Here is a 14378-nt window from a genome sequence, read left to right on the forward strand (position 1 = left end):
AGCATTTTTATCTATAGCTAAGAGAACTGAACAGTTACATCAAACCGCAATGGAAGAGGGCCTAGGAGACCAGGAGAGTAGCACATGAAGTCCACTCCAGCAATTACTCATGCAGTTTCTGTAGCATTTCCCACTGCAGCACTCGCCAAGATTGCGGTTTTCTTGTTCATGGCTGCTGTCACCATGATAAATCTATGTAGTGCCAAAATGTTTGGAGTCTCAAATCTGAGACAAAGTGGTGCTGGATTTATGCTGCACTTACAGGCTTTGGCTTCTCTCTCGAATTACATTTTTTTAAATGCTTTTGTAGCTGGTCTTCGTATACAGTGCTAAAACCCAAGCAGAAAGAAATGTAAGTGACAGCATTTACAACGTGAACATCGCTGATAAAAAAATAAGAATCGTATTTACACGTACGTACTGTTTTGGATCAAGAGGGCACGGAATTCTTTTCCTGTCATTTTCTTTCTATTTTTAAAGGAAGAGCATTAGACGCATTTAGCATTACAGCATTTAGCACGCAGCCACCGCTCCTACCCCAGCACAGCCGCTGAGGGGCGGCGCGCCCGCCCGCCGCAGCCGCCCGCGAGCCGCGGCTCCCCCGCGCCGCAAGCCTTCCGCGCCGCAGAAGGGGCCTGCGGCTCCGCCAGGCCCCCCCGGTACCTCCTGCTGCCCGTGCTCCCCGCAGAAGCGGCGTCCGGGAGCCGGCACCATCTTGCAGAACCGCTTCTTCCTCTCCACGAAGTGGGCGCATCGGCCCGGCTCCGGCGCCGCCATCTCCGTCCCAGCAGCCTCTGCGGCCGCCGGCTCGGCCTCCATCTTGAAGCTCCTCCTCCGCGGGAGCCGAGCGCCAAACTCGAAGCACAAGATGGCGGCGGAGTGTTTGTTCAACCGGCCGGTGTGCGTGCAAGTGCGGTGCCAGGGCTGCGAGGAGAGGTGAGGGGCTGGCTTGAACAGTAAAGAAGCTTTACCTTCTTCTTTGGGAGAAGGGCTCTGGAGCGACGGGCTCTTCCCCTCCGCTCTCTTCATCTTGTCACCCCCCCCCACCTCCGAGGCCCTGCGCGCAGGGCGGGCGGGGAGGTGAGCTGCTCTGCCGCTTGCGCCCTCCTGGCCCTGGGGTTGGAGGGAAGGAGGCTGGGAGCCAGTGAGGGCCGGGGTGGCTCCTAGGGGGGCGTTTCGCGGGGGGCTGGGAGCCCTGGTGGTAGCAGAGGAAAAGCGCTCGGTGTTACCGCAGCGGCGCTGCGGGGGGCTGGGGGAAAGCGGCCTCGCCCACACGGCGGCCGGCGGTGCGGGCTCGGCTCCTGGCGGGCCCCGGCAGCGCCGCGGGCCTGGCCGTGGCGCAGGTTGCCCGGCACCGGGTGAGCGCGTCTCCCGGGCGCCGCCGTTGCCCGGGGGAGGATGGTGGAGGGGGGGGCCGCCTCCGCCGCGCCGCCGGCAGCCGACCTGCTGCGGCCTCCTGCAGCGCGTGGCCCCCTCATTAGTGCTGCCGGGACCTGGGTCCCCAGCGGGCTTCGCCGAGATGTGAGCGGAGGTTGGCGCTTGCCGTGCGGCGGCGCAGGGGCCTCACGCGGCCTTAGCGGCCCCGCTGGGCAGCACCGGGCAGGGCGCCGGCGGTGGGCAAAGCCCGGCGGTGCCGCCTGTGAACCCCGTGTTCAGGACGTGGTGACATTAAGAGATGCAGGCCTTGCCCTGGCGGGCACGTGTGCGAGCCCTCGGGCCGCTCGGGCTCGCCTGTGCTGGGGTGCGCCCGGCTGGCTTCCCCAGCAGTAACGCGGGTACCTGCTCGGGTCGCTCAGTGAGGAGTAAGTGGAAACTAAGGCAGCACCGTTTAAATGATAAACATACGCTGTGGAGGAAAAGCGTGTTGTTTTCATTAGAGTTAAGAAACCAAAACCAGGAATTCTGTCCTGGATTATCACGTTGATCTCCGAGTGTTTTCTTTTCCAGGAGGTTTGCGAATAGGGATATGACAGATGTGTTGTGTTGTATTTCTAGTTTGAGACAGCTTTTCATGGGATAGCCAAAAGCCTTTTTTATTAAAAAAAGTGCCTCCCTGCAAACTCGTCTGCCTGTGGCCCCAAAGCATGTCGAAAGTATTGGTATGACAACTGATAAAAATGACGATTTCGCTCTTGGAAATTCTGAAAGTTTTACTTTTGGACAAGTAAGAGCAATGGAAAATTTAGCCTTACTATTTAAAATTCAGTGGATAATAAGCAATTGGAAAACCTGACCTGACTGAGGAGCTGTAATGATAACTGAACTCATGGGCCTTTCAGATTTCTTAATAGTAGTTATTGTTAGGAATTTCCTTGACATTTTTGCTTACACTTTTATTTTCTAAATGTTGTCTGATTCATGTTATGTAACTACAAATACAAATTATTTGAGGAACATTTTCTTGATTTGTTAATATGTTGCCTTTTTTTGTACACAGGAGATTAAATGTTCGAGTGAATATTGAGCTACTGTCAATTTCTAATCCTGTTCATAAAAAGGTTAGTTATTTCTGTCATTCATTCAGTCTTGTATAAATTTCACTGTATAATAGGGAAAATGGACAAAGGAAAAGCAGAATAAGACTTTAATATTTCTGTCACTTGACCTTGTTTTATTTTTGGTAATGTTTATTGAATAATTCAGTTGGTTTGATATCAAGTGTTTTTTTTCTTGCCTTTGTAGCCTTCTTTCTGAATTTCAGTTTCATTGATCTAACTAAAATTGAGAATTAAAGTATTTGGAGACCCTGAAAAGAAGCAGAGTTGAAGCATGAGAGCAGTTTCTTTAAATATATTCAATTCTTGTTGAAGACTGTAGAACAGCAGTTGTCTTTGCAAAGTCCTGTTCCTAACTAATGAAAATGACAGCTTACTTGTGGATGCAATATTTTGCTTTTTATCAGTATAGGTGTTAGCATCTTAGGATGTTTGGGGTTCATCCAAACGTGATGGGATGGGGGTAAGAAAGAATTAATGAACTAAATTTGTAGTAAAAAGGATTTTTGTGAAATATTAGGGAAAAAGGTCTTCTTTCTCTAGGAACAATAGCGTGAAATTGCTATTGGAGGTTATAAAATCTGTTTTATTGTATGTCTAACTTGTTATTTAAACCTTACATCTACCATGATGTTAAGATTGTTGATGGGCATCAGTTAGTGGTAGGGTTATTGAAGCAATATTTGCATGGAAAGCAGTACAGCATTTTTAAAAGGTTCTGGTAAGTGTTATGATAGGAGTGTTAAGTGTGAAAAAGTGTTCAGTTAAGGACTGTGTACCTGGAAATCCAGTTGGGGGCATCCTTTTTAGACTAACTTCCTATACTTGGATCAGGGAATGGGAAATAAAACCAAACAGGCATTCTTACCCTACTTGATAATATGCACTAGGTTATTTCTTGGGACGCTTACCCTGGCTGTTTTGTGGTGGCAGGAGTTTTAACATAAGCTGCCTACTTATATAAGTCCCCAAGTTTGTTTATGCAACAAAAGTTACATCAGTGTTACTGGTATCTGATTTACTTCAGATTGTTTCAATTCATGTGTACCTACCTGTTGTTCCAGTCGCACTTGACATTTATGTTGAAAGAGCTGATGAGGTTTCTACTCTCTTTTCTTCCTCTCTGTTAGGAAATACTATATTCTTCACATAGGTTTGAGCTGCGTTACTAGAGAACAGGTGCCTGGGCCTAATGCGCTAGGTGTTTTGCATAGCCCCAGCCTTGCAGTGAAAGGCTAGTGTTTACAGAGAAGGCAGCTTTTCCAAAACAGTATTTTTGATGTCTAGTGATCAAATTGGCTTATTTTTAAAAGCTAAGCAGCATAATGCTACAATTTTCCTGATAGGCTTACTGGACTTTAGCTGTATCTGGTTTTCTTTTGCTTATTTAAGCTCTTTGTTCAAATATATAAATTATTTAGGAGGTATGTTCTCAAACTGCTAAAAGTATGCCCTAAAAAAACTTGTAGTTTTAGGGGAGGACAAGAGATGCATGTTGAATAAGATTTTATTCCTTTTTAGATACCAGAAACAGACTGGGAACAATGTGCTAGTGATTTACTATAGTGGGCTATTTACTCAGAAGTGGGATATACACACTATTTCATGCTGGGGAAACATAATGAATAGTTTTCTTTCTGTTTATTTAAAAAAAAAAAAAAGGTTTTGAAATCTTCGCTGCTGGAAGTGAAAGGGTTTTCACCTGGTTTATTTTTGTGAGAAATAGTCTTGCTGCTTTTGCCACTGTAATATTTAGAAATGGAATTGTGTTAAATGTTAATTTTTTTCCCCTTCTAAATTAGTTGTCGCAACTGTAGCTAATTTCTGGTAAAAAAGTAAAAATATTTAATATACTGTTTACAATATTCATTTATGATATTTAAGTGATCCTTACAGAATGGTTTATAGTACTTAAAATCATATTTAAATATCTTTCTCTTCAGGATTTAGCTGTCCGATTGACTGATGATTCTGATCCTTTTTTCCTGTATAATCTTGTCATATCTGAGGAAGATTTTCAAAGGTAAATTAAGTTATAATATATTGTTTGTGAAACATTTAGAAAAAGTAATAGAGAATGAAAGGATATTTTTATCTTAGAAAGGTCTACCTTAAAATTTAGGTTTTAGTATTTTTCATCTGTAGACTTCCTTTTTCAGTATTTTGGTAGTATTGTTCACTTTGACCAGCCAGTGAAACAGCTGAAGTATAGGAAAGTGGTTGGCTTAGGCTTACACAGATGAATGAGAAAATCCTGGTGGTGTCCCTGCATAGCTACAGTACCACGGTTTATCACACTGCTTGCACCTTCTGTTTTATCATCACTGCTTCTTATAGATTGTTGTGTGTTTGTAAGCTATTTAAAGAACTAATTGCAAGAGGAAAGACTATTTGCACGAATGCAGATTTACAGAATTGGGCCTTTGCCTTATATTTGTTTTGCATTCTATTTGCAATGTTGTGTCTCAGTTTATTGTAATCATTCAGAATTTGATCATTGGATTTGGGCACTGGGCATGAAGAGTTCAGTTTAAAAAAATTGTGATCAGTGTGTGGTCATGGTCAAAAGGCAAATGTGAAACAGTATTTGTAAAACATGTTCAGAAGAAATGTTTCATTATTCAGGGTCTGGCTTACACACTCCCTGTTCAAAATCAGTTTCTGTCTTTGAGTTTAATACATCTATAGTGAAGGTGCACAAAATAAGCAAGCAGGCAGATAAAATCTTTGAATGGTTGAATCTTCCCCTCATCTGCAAAGCAGTGTCCTTTGCTCCTTCCATGTGCCCCAGCTGACAGCCTCACTGTACTGTGCTGTAAGGAAGATTCTTACTTAAAGGAATATATTTGTTCTGCCACAATAACCTCTTGGTGCAGCCCATTTGCAAGAATTCTTGAAGTTAAAGATAACCTCTGGTGATTATTATCCAAGACAAGATCACATTTCTTCTGTATTCAGAGTTGAAAATAACATGCTAGATAACTTTAATAGCATGACCAGGAAGAGCTCTTTCTGCTAGTGTAAATAAAATATTTCATAGGAAATAACACCTATATGTAATGTTAATGTTTGTTTCCTATGTCTTTACATAGTTTAAAATCCCAGCAGGGTCTCTTGGTAGATTTTTCTGCTTTCCCGCAAAAATTTATAGATCTACTTCAACAATGTATTCAGGAACAGAACAAAGATATCCCAAGGTAGGTAATAAATGGGTTACCGTATATTTGTGTGTGTGTGTGTATATCAAGGTCTTAAAATACATTTGTCAAACACTGAAAGACTAAGAATAGTCAGTAGAACAAGGATAACTTAATCTTGCCCTGAAGGCATCTAAATATCGATCAGTGGATGTTTCTGACAAAGTCTCGGCAGGCCTGAGCAGTGGGATTGATGTTTAGCAATGGTCCCCCTATCTGAGCTGAAGATAAGCTGGCAGATGTGTGAGGATGCAGCGCTAGGGTCTCTGTTGAACAGCTGAATGCTATGAAGCTGATCCGAATTTGAAGGACTGAGGTGTAAATCTTTCGATTTCACAGGAGCAGGCAGGGTTATAAGGTGTTCTCATAAGGGCTATCTCTGTCACTTTATCTAGCTTGAGAGACTCTTCCTGTTTTGTGGGTTTTGTCCTTCAATGTTGTCATGTGCCAGCCTGTTGCGTTACCTGGTGTACAGGCTCAGAATTAAACAAAAACAAACCCTAAAACAGTGCTTATTTCAAAAATAAAACAATTATGTAGCATACATAGTGTTCAGATATTAATATGGGAGGGGGAGACCTACAGTCTACTCTTTTCTATGGTAGCATTTGAGTATGTTATTTTTCGTGTGTGAATACTGAGAAAGCTCTGTCTGGACAATCTATATCTAGGAGTTACACCACCTCCCAAAGTATGTACTGTGTGCTGTGAATTTTCCTTGGCAATGGGATACATAGAAGTCAGGAGTTTTGTTTTCCTTGTGGATTTGGTTATGAATGCCTTACTTGATTTTTGGACTCCTAAGTCATTAGGCAGGCTTTTGAAAATCTTACAAATTTATCTGATTAATTTTGTATATTTGTAACAAAGCGCAAGCAATTTAGTCAATACTTACTTGTAGTATCAACTACAACATAGGCATTTTTTCCTAAACAAAAACTGAACAGCCTTTTTATTACATGCGTAAGAATATATTTTATTTGAAAATAGTTTGTAGGATCTACAGGTAGTTTCAGTAAAGAAATACGTACTGAATGTGTTCGGTAATTTTTGTTTTTCCCCTAGGTTTTTGCTGCAGTTAGTTTCTTCAGCATCTGTTCTAGATCACACACCTGTCTCTTTAAATGTGGTGGAGACAAACCCTTTCAAACATCTTACACATCTCTCTCTAAAATTCCTACCAGGAAATGATGCAGAAATAAAGAAGTTTTTAGCCAGCTGTTTGAAATGCCTTAAGGTAAAGTCAAGGCTTGTCATAGTTGCATCTAGGCCCTGATACAGTATGTCTTTAAGCATGTTTTCAGTCTTACTGCTTCAAAGGTATGTACCAGATTGTGTGAATCATGTTCTGGTTTATTTTTTGTTCATATATGACATTGCATGCAGTTATTTGGGTATGTGTTACAAAACTAAATTGTTACTGCCACTGTAGCAATGAAAATACACACATACGCAACCAAACACTATAATCTGAACTGGCAGAAAATCGAGTATTTCATACATGCAGTGCATGTAGTATGCAGCTGTTGAATGCTTCAGCATTGCTTGCTTCATAGCCTTGTGCTGACTGTCAGTCCAACTGCAAAAGTGAAATACTGTGAACTTTAAGACTCTTAATTCTGCAGCTGGCTCGAGGGAAACGTGTGCGTATAATTCTAAAGCTTTATGGCCTTCAAAAGACTAGTCTCTATAAACAAAAAATGAAAATTGTAAAGTTGATGTATTTGGTGGTAGCATGCCAGGTTTTATTTAATAATAAATTAATGATCTCATAGATAAACCCTCTGGCTATTGTCTATTTCAGTTTCATAGATAGAATGGGATTTGTGTCTTTACTGTGCTGCAATGTTTATAGCCACCTGATAAGCTATCATAACAAAATAAATTTACATTATTTCTGTTCATGTTTGTTCATGCAACTCCTTTGTAAGTCTTTATGATAAGCTCCTTTTTCCTTATAGAAAATTGATAAGGGTTTAATTCAGGATTTTTACCTTATGAGATGATTTTTTTTAATTTATGAATTATCTTACTCGATATGAAGTTTATTTAAAAAGATGTTTTGCCACAAATACAATGGATGTGTGGTTGCTTAGACAAGATATGTTGATACAATGGAAGCTAAATACTTTTTGTATTTTGGAAGCTAAAATACAAGGATTTGAGTTGATGTCAATTTATATATAGGAAGACAAAGAGATGCTGGAACAAAAGCTTAGAAAAACTGAAGAGGATTTTACCAGGCAGTTGAGCTACACTCAGCAGGTAATGTGAACTTTACCTTTCCTGTTGTAAGTTGCATGTACTTTACAGTTTAGATGAACTATGCTATATGTGAACACACATCATAAACTGTAGAATTCCAGTGGGAAAATTTTTATATTTAAAACAAATCGAAGTCTACTTTTTTTCTATATTTGCACTTTTTTTTTTTTTTTTTTTTAAATTCTGCGGAGAATATATTTCTGGTGGGCTGGTTAGCTGTGAGGATTAGCCACTGCCTAGCCAAGACAATTGACTTGGGAATGAGGTGAAAGGAAAAGCACAAAAGCAGTCTACTGTCACTTTTCTTAAGAAAAAGTGAAGCATAAAACTGAACAACATTTAGTTCTTGCTGTTGATTTTTGTACAACTGTGCTTTAGTTTATATAGCAGTGCATGCGTGTCTGTCTACACACACAGATGTGTGTGTATATATATATTAATATAAAGGCACATATTCTCTACATATTCTGTGAATGTTTAGAAATCCTTGTATTTGCAAAACTTGTGAAACAATAGATAAATCGGAAGTCTTGATGTTACATTACTGTGCCACTGTTTGATTTCATAGTGGGCCCAGCAGTGACTTCACATTTTTGTTTAAAGAGGATGATAGCTACAGGTCAAGATGATTTTTGACCACCACGAAGCAGAAAAATTCCATTAATACTCCTCTTTTGTAGCTTGGGGGAGGCAGGGGAAACGTGGAATGGGAAGTTTACTGAGCTCATTTTTTTGCAGCTTCTATGCAATTGGAGCTACTAGATTGTATTTGATGAATTCGAATGCAGCATCACAATTTTAAAAGAGAAAAGATGCTACTATTTTTTTTCCTATCTGTTAGAGCACTTTATTTAAAACTTTTTAGAATATATAATGCTGGGGACTGTTGGCAGACTCTTTATGCTTTGTCAAACAGAGCTTGTCAGAAAAGAGCCAAGAACTAGACAAGCTGAAAAATGAATGGACAACATATACCACAGCTCTAACAAACACACACACACAGGAACTGACAAATGAAAAGGAAAGAGCTCTCCAGGTATGACAACAGAAACGAATCAACAATAGTCTTACACATCGGTAGTTTCTTGGTTTAGTTTTCAGATTTACTGGACAACTGCTTAGTTTGCTTTGCTTCTTATTATAGGCACAAGCTCAGTACCAGCAACAGCATGAACAACAGAAAAAGGAATTAGAAAGTTTGCATCAGAAGAGTATTCAGCAGTTGCAGAACAGACTCTCAGAACTGGAGGTCATCAATAAAGATCTAACAGAAAGGAGATATAAAGGAGACTCCACAGTTAGAGAGCTAAAAGCAAAGCTCTCTGGAGTAGATGATGTATGGCTTATTAATTTCTATAACCAAACCTCTTATTTTTAGAGCATTAACACTGCCTGCCTATGCATGTAATATATTGTTGGTTCAATTGAAAATATAGCATACTTACTGTGTCTGTTCAACTCCTCTATATCTGTTTAAATTAGACTTCAATTTTTTTATTTAAAAAAGTTCTTCCCAACATTCTAGGAATGCCAAAGAGCAAAGCAGGAGGTGCTGTCACTGCGTCGGGAGAACACTACTCTGGATGCTGAGTGTCATGAGAAAGAGAAACTCATTAATCAGTTACAAACACGGGTTGCCGTTCTGGAACAAGAGATCAAAGATAAGGATCAATTGGTGGTTAGGACAAAAGAAGTATTGGATGCAACACAAGAACAAAAGGTTCCTTTAAGTTTCAAAATAATTCTCTAAAGCTCTGTAGAACCTTGTTAATTGCAGCCTCTATAGATTACCAAATTTTATGAATGTAGCAAGTTTCCAAATGCCATTTAAAGATGCTAAATTTTGGCATCAAAAGTATGCTTTAATATTTTGTGTTACTTCAGTAAACTAAAGGATGAATCGGGAGATACCTTTATCATTTGCTTGAGATACAAGGCTGAATTTGTTCTAAAGACTGGATTAGTGCTCAAAGAATTACTGAGGTTCTGTTTAAAATTAGAAATGATGTCTGTCATGTGTCTGTCACTAGCACTATCAAATCTTTTACATTCTTTTAAAGGTGATACTGGAAGAGAGTACAGAAAAGAAACAAAGTCATATTGAAAAACTTGAGACAACAATTAAGTCGCTGTCAGCTGAACTTCTTAAGGTTTGTTTGAGCATGTCACTATCCTTATGCAATGTCTTCCTTTATTTTTAGGTGTTACTTATTTTGAAAATATCTGATGGTTTTTACAGGCGAATGAAATTATCAAGAAATTACAAGGAGATTTGAAAACACTAATGAGTAAACTGAAATTGAAAAATACAGTAACAATTCAGCAAGAAAAACTGTTGGCAGAAAAAGAAGAGAGACTTCAAAAGCAGCAGAGAGAATTGCAGGAAACGGGACAATCTCTTCAAATGAAAGAACAGGAGGTATTATGATAGGCTAACCCTCTCTCTCTCTTGTAAACACTATTGTGTGTAGTGTGTGAATTTTGTTTCAAAACTTAAAATATTTTATATGACAGGAACAATCTTAATTTTTTCTGATTCCTCTCCTATTAGATAACACATTTGTTTAAACGTGTAATCAATTTTGCATGTTTATCATAAGCTGATTTGTAAAAGACATCCATCCATATGGAAGAAAACTAAAATTGCATTGCTTAGAGTACTAAATAACAGTAACAAATGAATCAACATGCTTTAGAGGGCATATTCAGGTGAAAGTTGGTGAAGGAGGAAAGAACAGGAACAGAGTGAACTTGTCTTTCTTCCCTTAGATATTCCCCTGCTTCAGTTCCTTTTATTATTTACCTATAGAAGAGTTAAGGTTGGGAAGGTCTCTGGAGGTCACCTTGTCCAACCTCCTGCTGAAAGGGTTTATTTTAAAAGAATCATCATACTACTTCTGTATTAAATTGGATTCAAACTTTGATAAATAATTTTAGAGGAACTCTTTCAGATTCTTGACCTTTTAATTTATACCTTAATTTTGCTTCAGTTTCTAATAAGTAGTATTCTTGATGGTGTTAAAATTAGTATGGGAACATTGCAGGTTTGCAAGCTACAAGAACAGCTAGAAACAACGATACAAAAACTGGAAGAAAGTAAGCAGTTATTAAAAACGAATGAAAATGGTAAGTTCACTTCCTTTCTCCTTGTGTAGAACAATGTAATAGCTGCTACTGAAAAGTAACAGAAGGCAAACTTTTTTTTTTTTAAATACCTGTGATTATTGTCAGTTTAGCAAATAAGTTTGTCTGCGGTGGGCGTGCAACAATCTAGAGCTACATGAATACTTGCTTGCAATTGGTAGTTGTAGTTGCATGGGGGTAACAGGCCGCCTTTGGCAGTATGTTACCTCTAGCTTAGCTTAGCATGGAAAGGAGGGAACAGAATGTATGGTGGGGAAACTGCTTGGACAAAAGCCTTTTCAGGAGACTACAACTTCTAGTGATGCTGGAGCTTACAGAGGGAAGGAAAAAAAACCAGACTGAATTGTCACTTTATTGAGGAAGCGCTACTTGCTATTTTAAACAATTTGTAATAGGTAGTAAGTAAGTAAGTTTGTGTGTTTTGTTTTGTTTTGTTTTTTCCCCCTCCCCTGTGCAGTAATTACATGGCTAAACAAACAGCTGAATGAAATTCAGATGGCAAAGAAGTTAGAGACTTCTAGCAGTCCACATGGTGGTGTTAGGCCTGGTATTTCACCTCAAGGCATGGTAAGATACAAGCATAAATAATGTATGGTTACTATGGAGTTGTCATTTCCTGGAATCAGTAGCATAAAAAAGATGCTTTCATGTTCTTTTGGCCCTCTAGCCTATTTCTATGAACTAATACTTGTTAATTTTGGAATTTTGAATTGCTACAGAAAGTTATTTTAATTTGTTGCTTACTTCTCTAAACATGTATTTCTATCTGTCTTGTAGCTCGATCGACCATCCTTTCCCAGCTCAGGAGTCAGTCATCCCATTTCTCCTCTATATGCACTCCAGAACTTTCCTGAACCAGCGGGTAGGAAAAGTGCCAATCTACAATGTCCAGGACCAAAGGCAGGCATCATGACTTGTTCAGCTAAAATGTGATAGCATAAAATTAGGTGTAATGTTTGAATTTTTTCTCAAAATGTATCCTGACTGTATAACCTACTTCTCTTAGACTCTCTCAAACACTTTTATTGCTATTAGCTGGTAATAAATAGCAAATACCTGTTTTAGGGCTTTTCTGCATGCTATACTGCACACAAGTGCTATGCAAGGTATAGAAACATTCATCCCTTGGAAAGCCCACACCCCAAGTACTTATGGGTGCACCGTCATACCTGGAGATGCTCAAGTTACCCTGCACCTCTTACCTTTCTGCAGATTCAGTTTAACACACAGCTTTCTAAAATGAATCGATGTGCAGAAGTTCAGAGAGTGACTGCTGCAACTGGTCATCCAGCAAATAAAGAGAAGTGAGTATCTGCTGTACTTTCTGTTTTCTCTAAAGCCATGTCTTCTATGCCTGTCTGGAACTGAGGGAAAAAAATGTGCACTACCAGGCTAGTTCTGTGAGCTGCCTTTGTCCAGCGATGTGTTAATGAACTTACTAACTAAGCCTGGCTTACAGATGTCAAACTAAGGTCCATGCTTTCAGGAGTAGGTCCTGAGGAACAGAAGTGCTGTCTCTTCTGATGCTGTATCTACAGCTATCAGGTGATGAACCAGTCACACAGTTCCAGTAGTGCTACACTATTCTCATCTACTCAGTGATGGTTTACTTTTGAGTGTTTGTTAGAGTTCATAGGAACTTACTAGTTCCAGTTATGTGAAACTTCTTGAGTCTCTACCTGCACTTATTAATGCACTGCTAACTAACTAACTACAGTTAGGCTAAATTTTTTTAAAACGTGTTTTTTAATTATTTATTTATTTCTAGTGGTGATAATTTTGGGCTGGAACCAAAGTATTTCAAGAAAAAAGATGACAGCGTTCCTTTACGAGGGCTTAGTCAAAATGCACTTAACTCAGGTATGTGTGAAAACAGTAAAACAAAACCTTGTTTGAATGTATTCAGAGGGCAATAGTGATGGGTGTATGAACAGTATCTTATTTCTGCTTTGACAGAGTATTTGAAAGCCTACTTATCAACAAAAGCACAACCATCACCAAAAGCTGCAGTAACAACAGCCTCTGCTTATTTTCCTGGATAGTAGACAGTATCTTTTTTAAAGTAAGAATTCTCTTAACCCCTTCAGGTGACTTTTGGATGTCCTATAAGTAAGATATTTAATAACTCACTTCTTACAGGTGAAGTATCAACGTGACCTGACTTTTCAGTAAGATCAAATCCGCTTTCTTTGAGAAAGTTATCTTGACTAATGTGGATGACTTTTCAAGATACTTTTAAGTCAAAAACAGAAAAAATAAAACTTATAAACAGTCTCAGCCTTAAAGGCAGCATCTCTGTAGTTAGTCATGGGACCTGCACAGAATTTTGACTTTTGGTATTAGACAACCTATAGTCTTCCTGAAAAACAGGACTTGTTGTAGGAACGGGCAACTGTGGCTCTGTAACAGATGAAAGGTATATGCTGGCATTCCCTGACTGATAGGGAACATACTTTGGCAGGAGTACTTTTCCTGACTTCTTTCAGGGAGGGGATAGGGCAATAGTATTCCAGCAGTTTCTGCAACATGTGCAATTGTTGTGTCCCCCCCCCCCAATTTTAATTCTGAAAGCTTGCGTGATTTGGGAAACAGGTTATTTGAATAAGTGGACCTAGACTTGCAAATAAGCTTGTTAATAGTAAGGATCCTAAATAGTGGAATCATGTTACAACTTCATTCTGTGCCACTTTCACTTTTAACACCAAAATATGTATTTTTCAAAGACTGTTTACATACTTCTAGTCCTAAATATCAAACTAAGGGAAAAAGTGTGAAATCTTTAAGTGCAACCAAATGATTGTATATTTAAATGTCTTGCAGTGCAAAATGTGCATATTTGTTTATAATAATCATTCATGTTAATGTATATCCATTTGTTTTGAGATGTACAAATTTCAGTGGCAATATTAAATGTTTTTTAATCAACTCTGTTCCATTAGTTACTCTAACAAACTAACATCTCCTCTCTAGTGAAATACCAATATGAGGTAAGTCTCATAATAGTACTATTTAGTCACCTTACCTTTTCCTGGAGTTTCCTTCCCAGCTCATTCTTTTCCTCATGCAATACTGCATTGCTGGACCAGCACTATGAGATGTACTGCCAGTAGAGTCCCCAGCTGACAACCGCCCAGTTCCAAGGTCTGTGCTTCTGCTATTTCTAGTTTCTTTAGCAGGCAGTAAACATAAACTAATGTGAATTTAGTTTGTTTATTTTGAAATACATAAGCTGGTATCAAATAGCAATCTGGTAATTAAAAGGTGATCATTTTCCATA

General features: G+C 39.2%; 2 protein-coding genes across 3 annotated transcripts in view; one reads left to right on the top strand and one right to left on the bottom strand.

Annotated features, from left to right (window-relative positions):
• TRMT13 (tRNA methyltransferase 13 homolog) overlaps positions 1-796 on the bottom strand; it is a 7733-nt gene extending 6937 nt beyond the window's left edge. The window contains exons 1-3 of the mRNA XM_064515851.1: positions 664-796; positions 418-468; positions 263-329 (exon numbers count right to left, since the gene is read on the bottom strand). Of these exons, the coding sequence (XP_064371921.1) occupies positions 263-329; positions 418-461 (111 nt within the window). The 5' untranslated portion in view covers positions 462-468; positions 664-796. The remainder of the gene's footprint in view (positions 1-262; positions 330-417; positions 469-663) is intronic.
• On the top strand, positions 792-14026 carry SASS6 (SAS-6 centriolar assembly protein). 2 transcript variants are annotated; one of them, XM_026094281.2, is made up of 17 exons: positions 792-936; positions 2438-2498; positions 4439-4518; positions 5588-5692; positions 6758-6929; positions 7880-7957; positions 8874-8993; positions 9102-9293; positions 9483-9677; positions 10018-10107; positions 10197-10376; positions 11002-11083; positions 11559-11668; positions 11879-12001; positions 12314-12405; positions 12870-12961; positions 13058-14026. In XM_026094281.2, the coding sequence occupies exons 1-17, from the start codon at positions 869-871 to the stop codon at positions 13141-13143; spliced, it is 1926 nt and encodes a 641-aa protein (XP_025950066.1). In that variant the 5' UTR covers positions 792-868; the 3' UTR covers positions 13144-14026. The 2 variants fall into 2 exon arrangements, with proteins under 2 accessions (XP_025950066.1, XP_064371912.1); XM_064515842.1 differs by lacking the exon at positions 5588-5692 and having other exon boundaries at positions 858-936; positions 6877-6929.
• The last annotated feature ends 352 nt before the right edge of the window (positions 14027-14378 follow it).

Source organism: Dromaius novaehollandiae, chromosome 8 (genome assembly GCF_036370855.1).
Source record: "Dromaius novaehollandiae isolate bDroNov1 chromosome 8, bDroNov1.hap1, whole genome shotgun sequence".
Classification (NCBI taxonomy): Eukaryota; Metazoa; Chordata; class Aves; order Casuariiformes; family Dromaiidae; genus Dromaius; species Dromaius novaehollandiae.

What these genes read in the sequence shown, in the direction of transcription:
- SASS6 (XM_026094281.2), top strand. Translation starts at nt 869, where the DNA reads ATGGCGGCGGAGTGTTTGTTCAACCGGCCGGTGTGCGTGCAAGTGCGG. An exon ending in GTATTTCACCTCAAGGCATG is followed by an intron (nt 11,669 to 11,878) that starts GTAAGATACAAG and finishes TCTGTCTTGTAG; the next exon opens with CTCGATCGACCATCCTTTCC. An exon ending in TCAAAATGCACTTAACTCAG is followed by an intron (nt 12,962 to 13,057) that starts GTATGTGTGAAA and finishes CTGCTTTGACAG; the next exon opens with AGTATTTGAAAGCCTACTTA.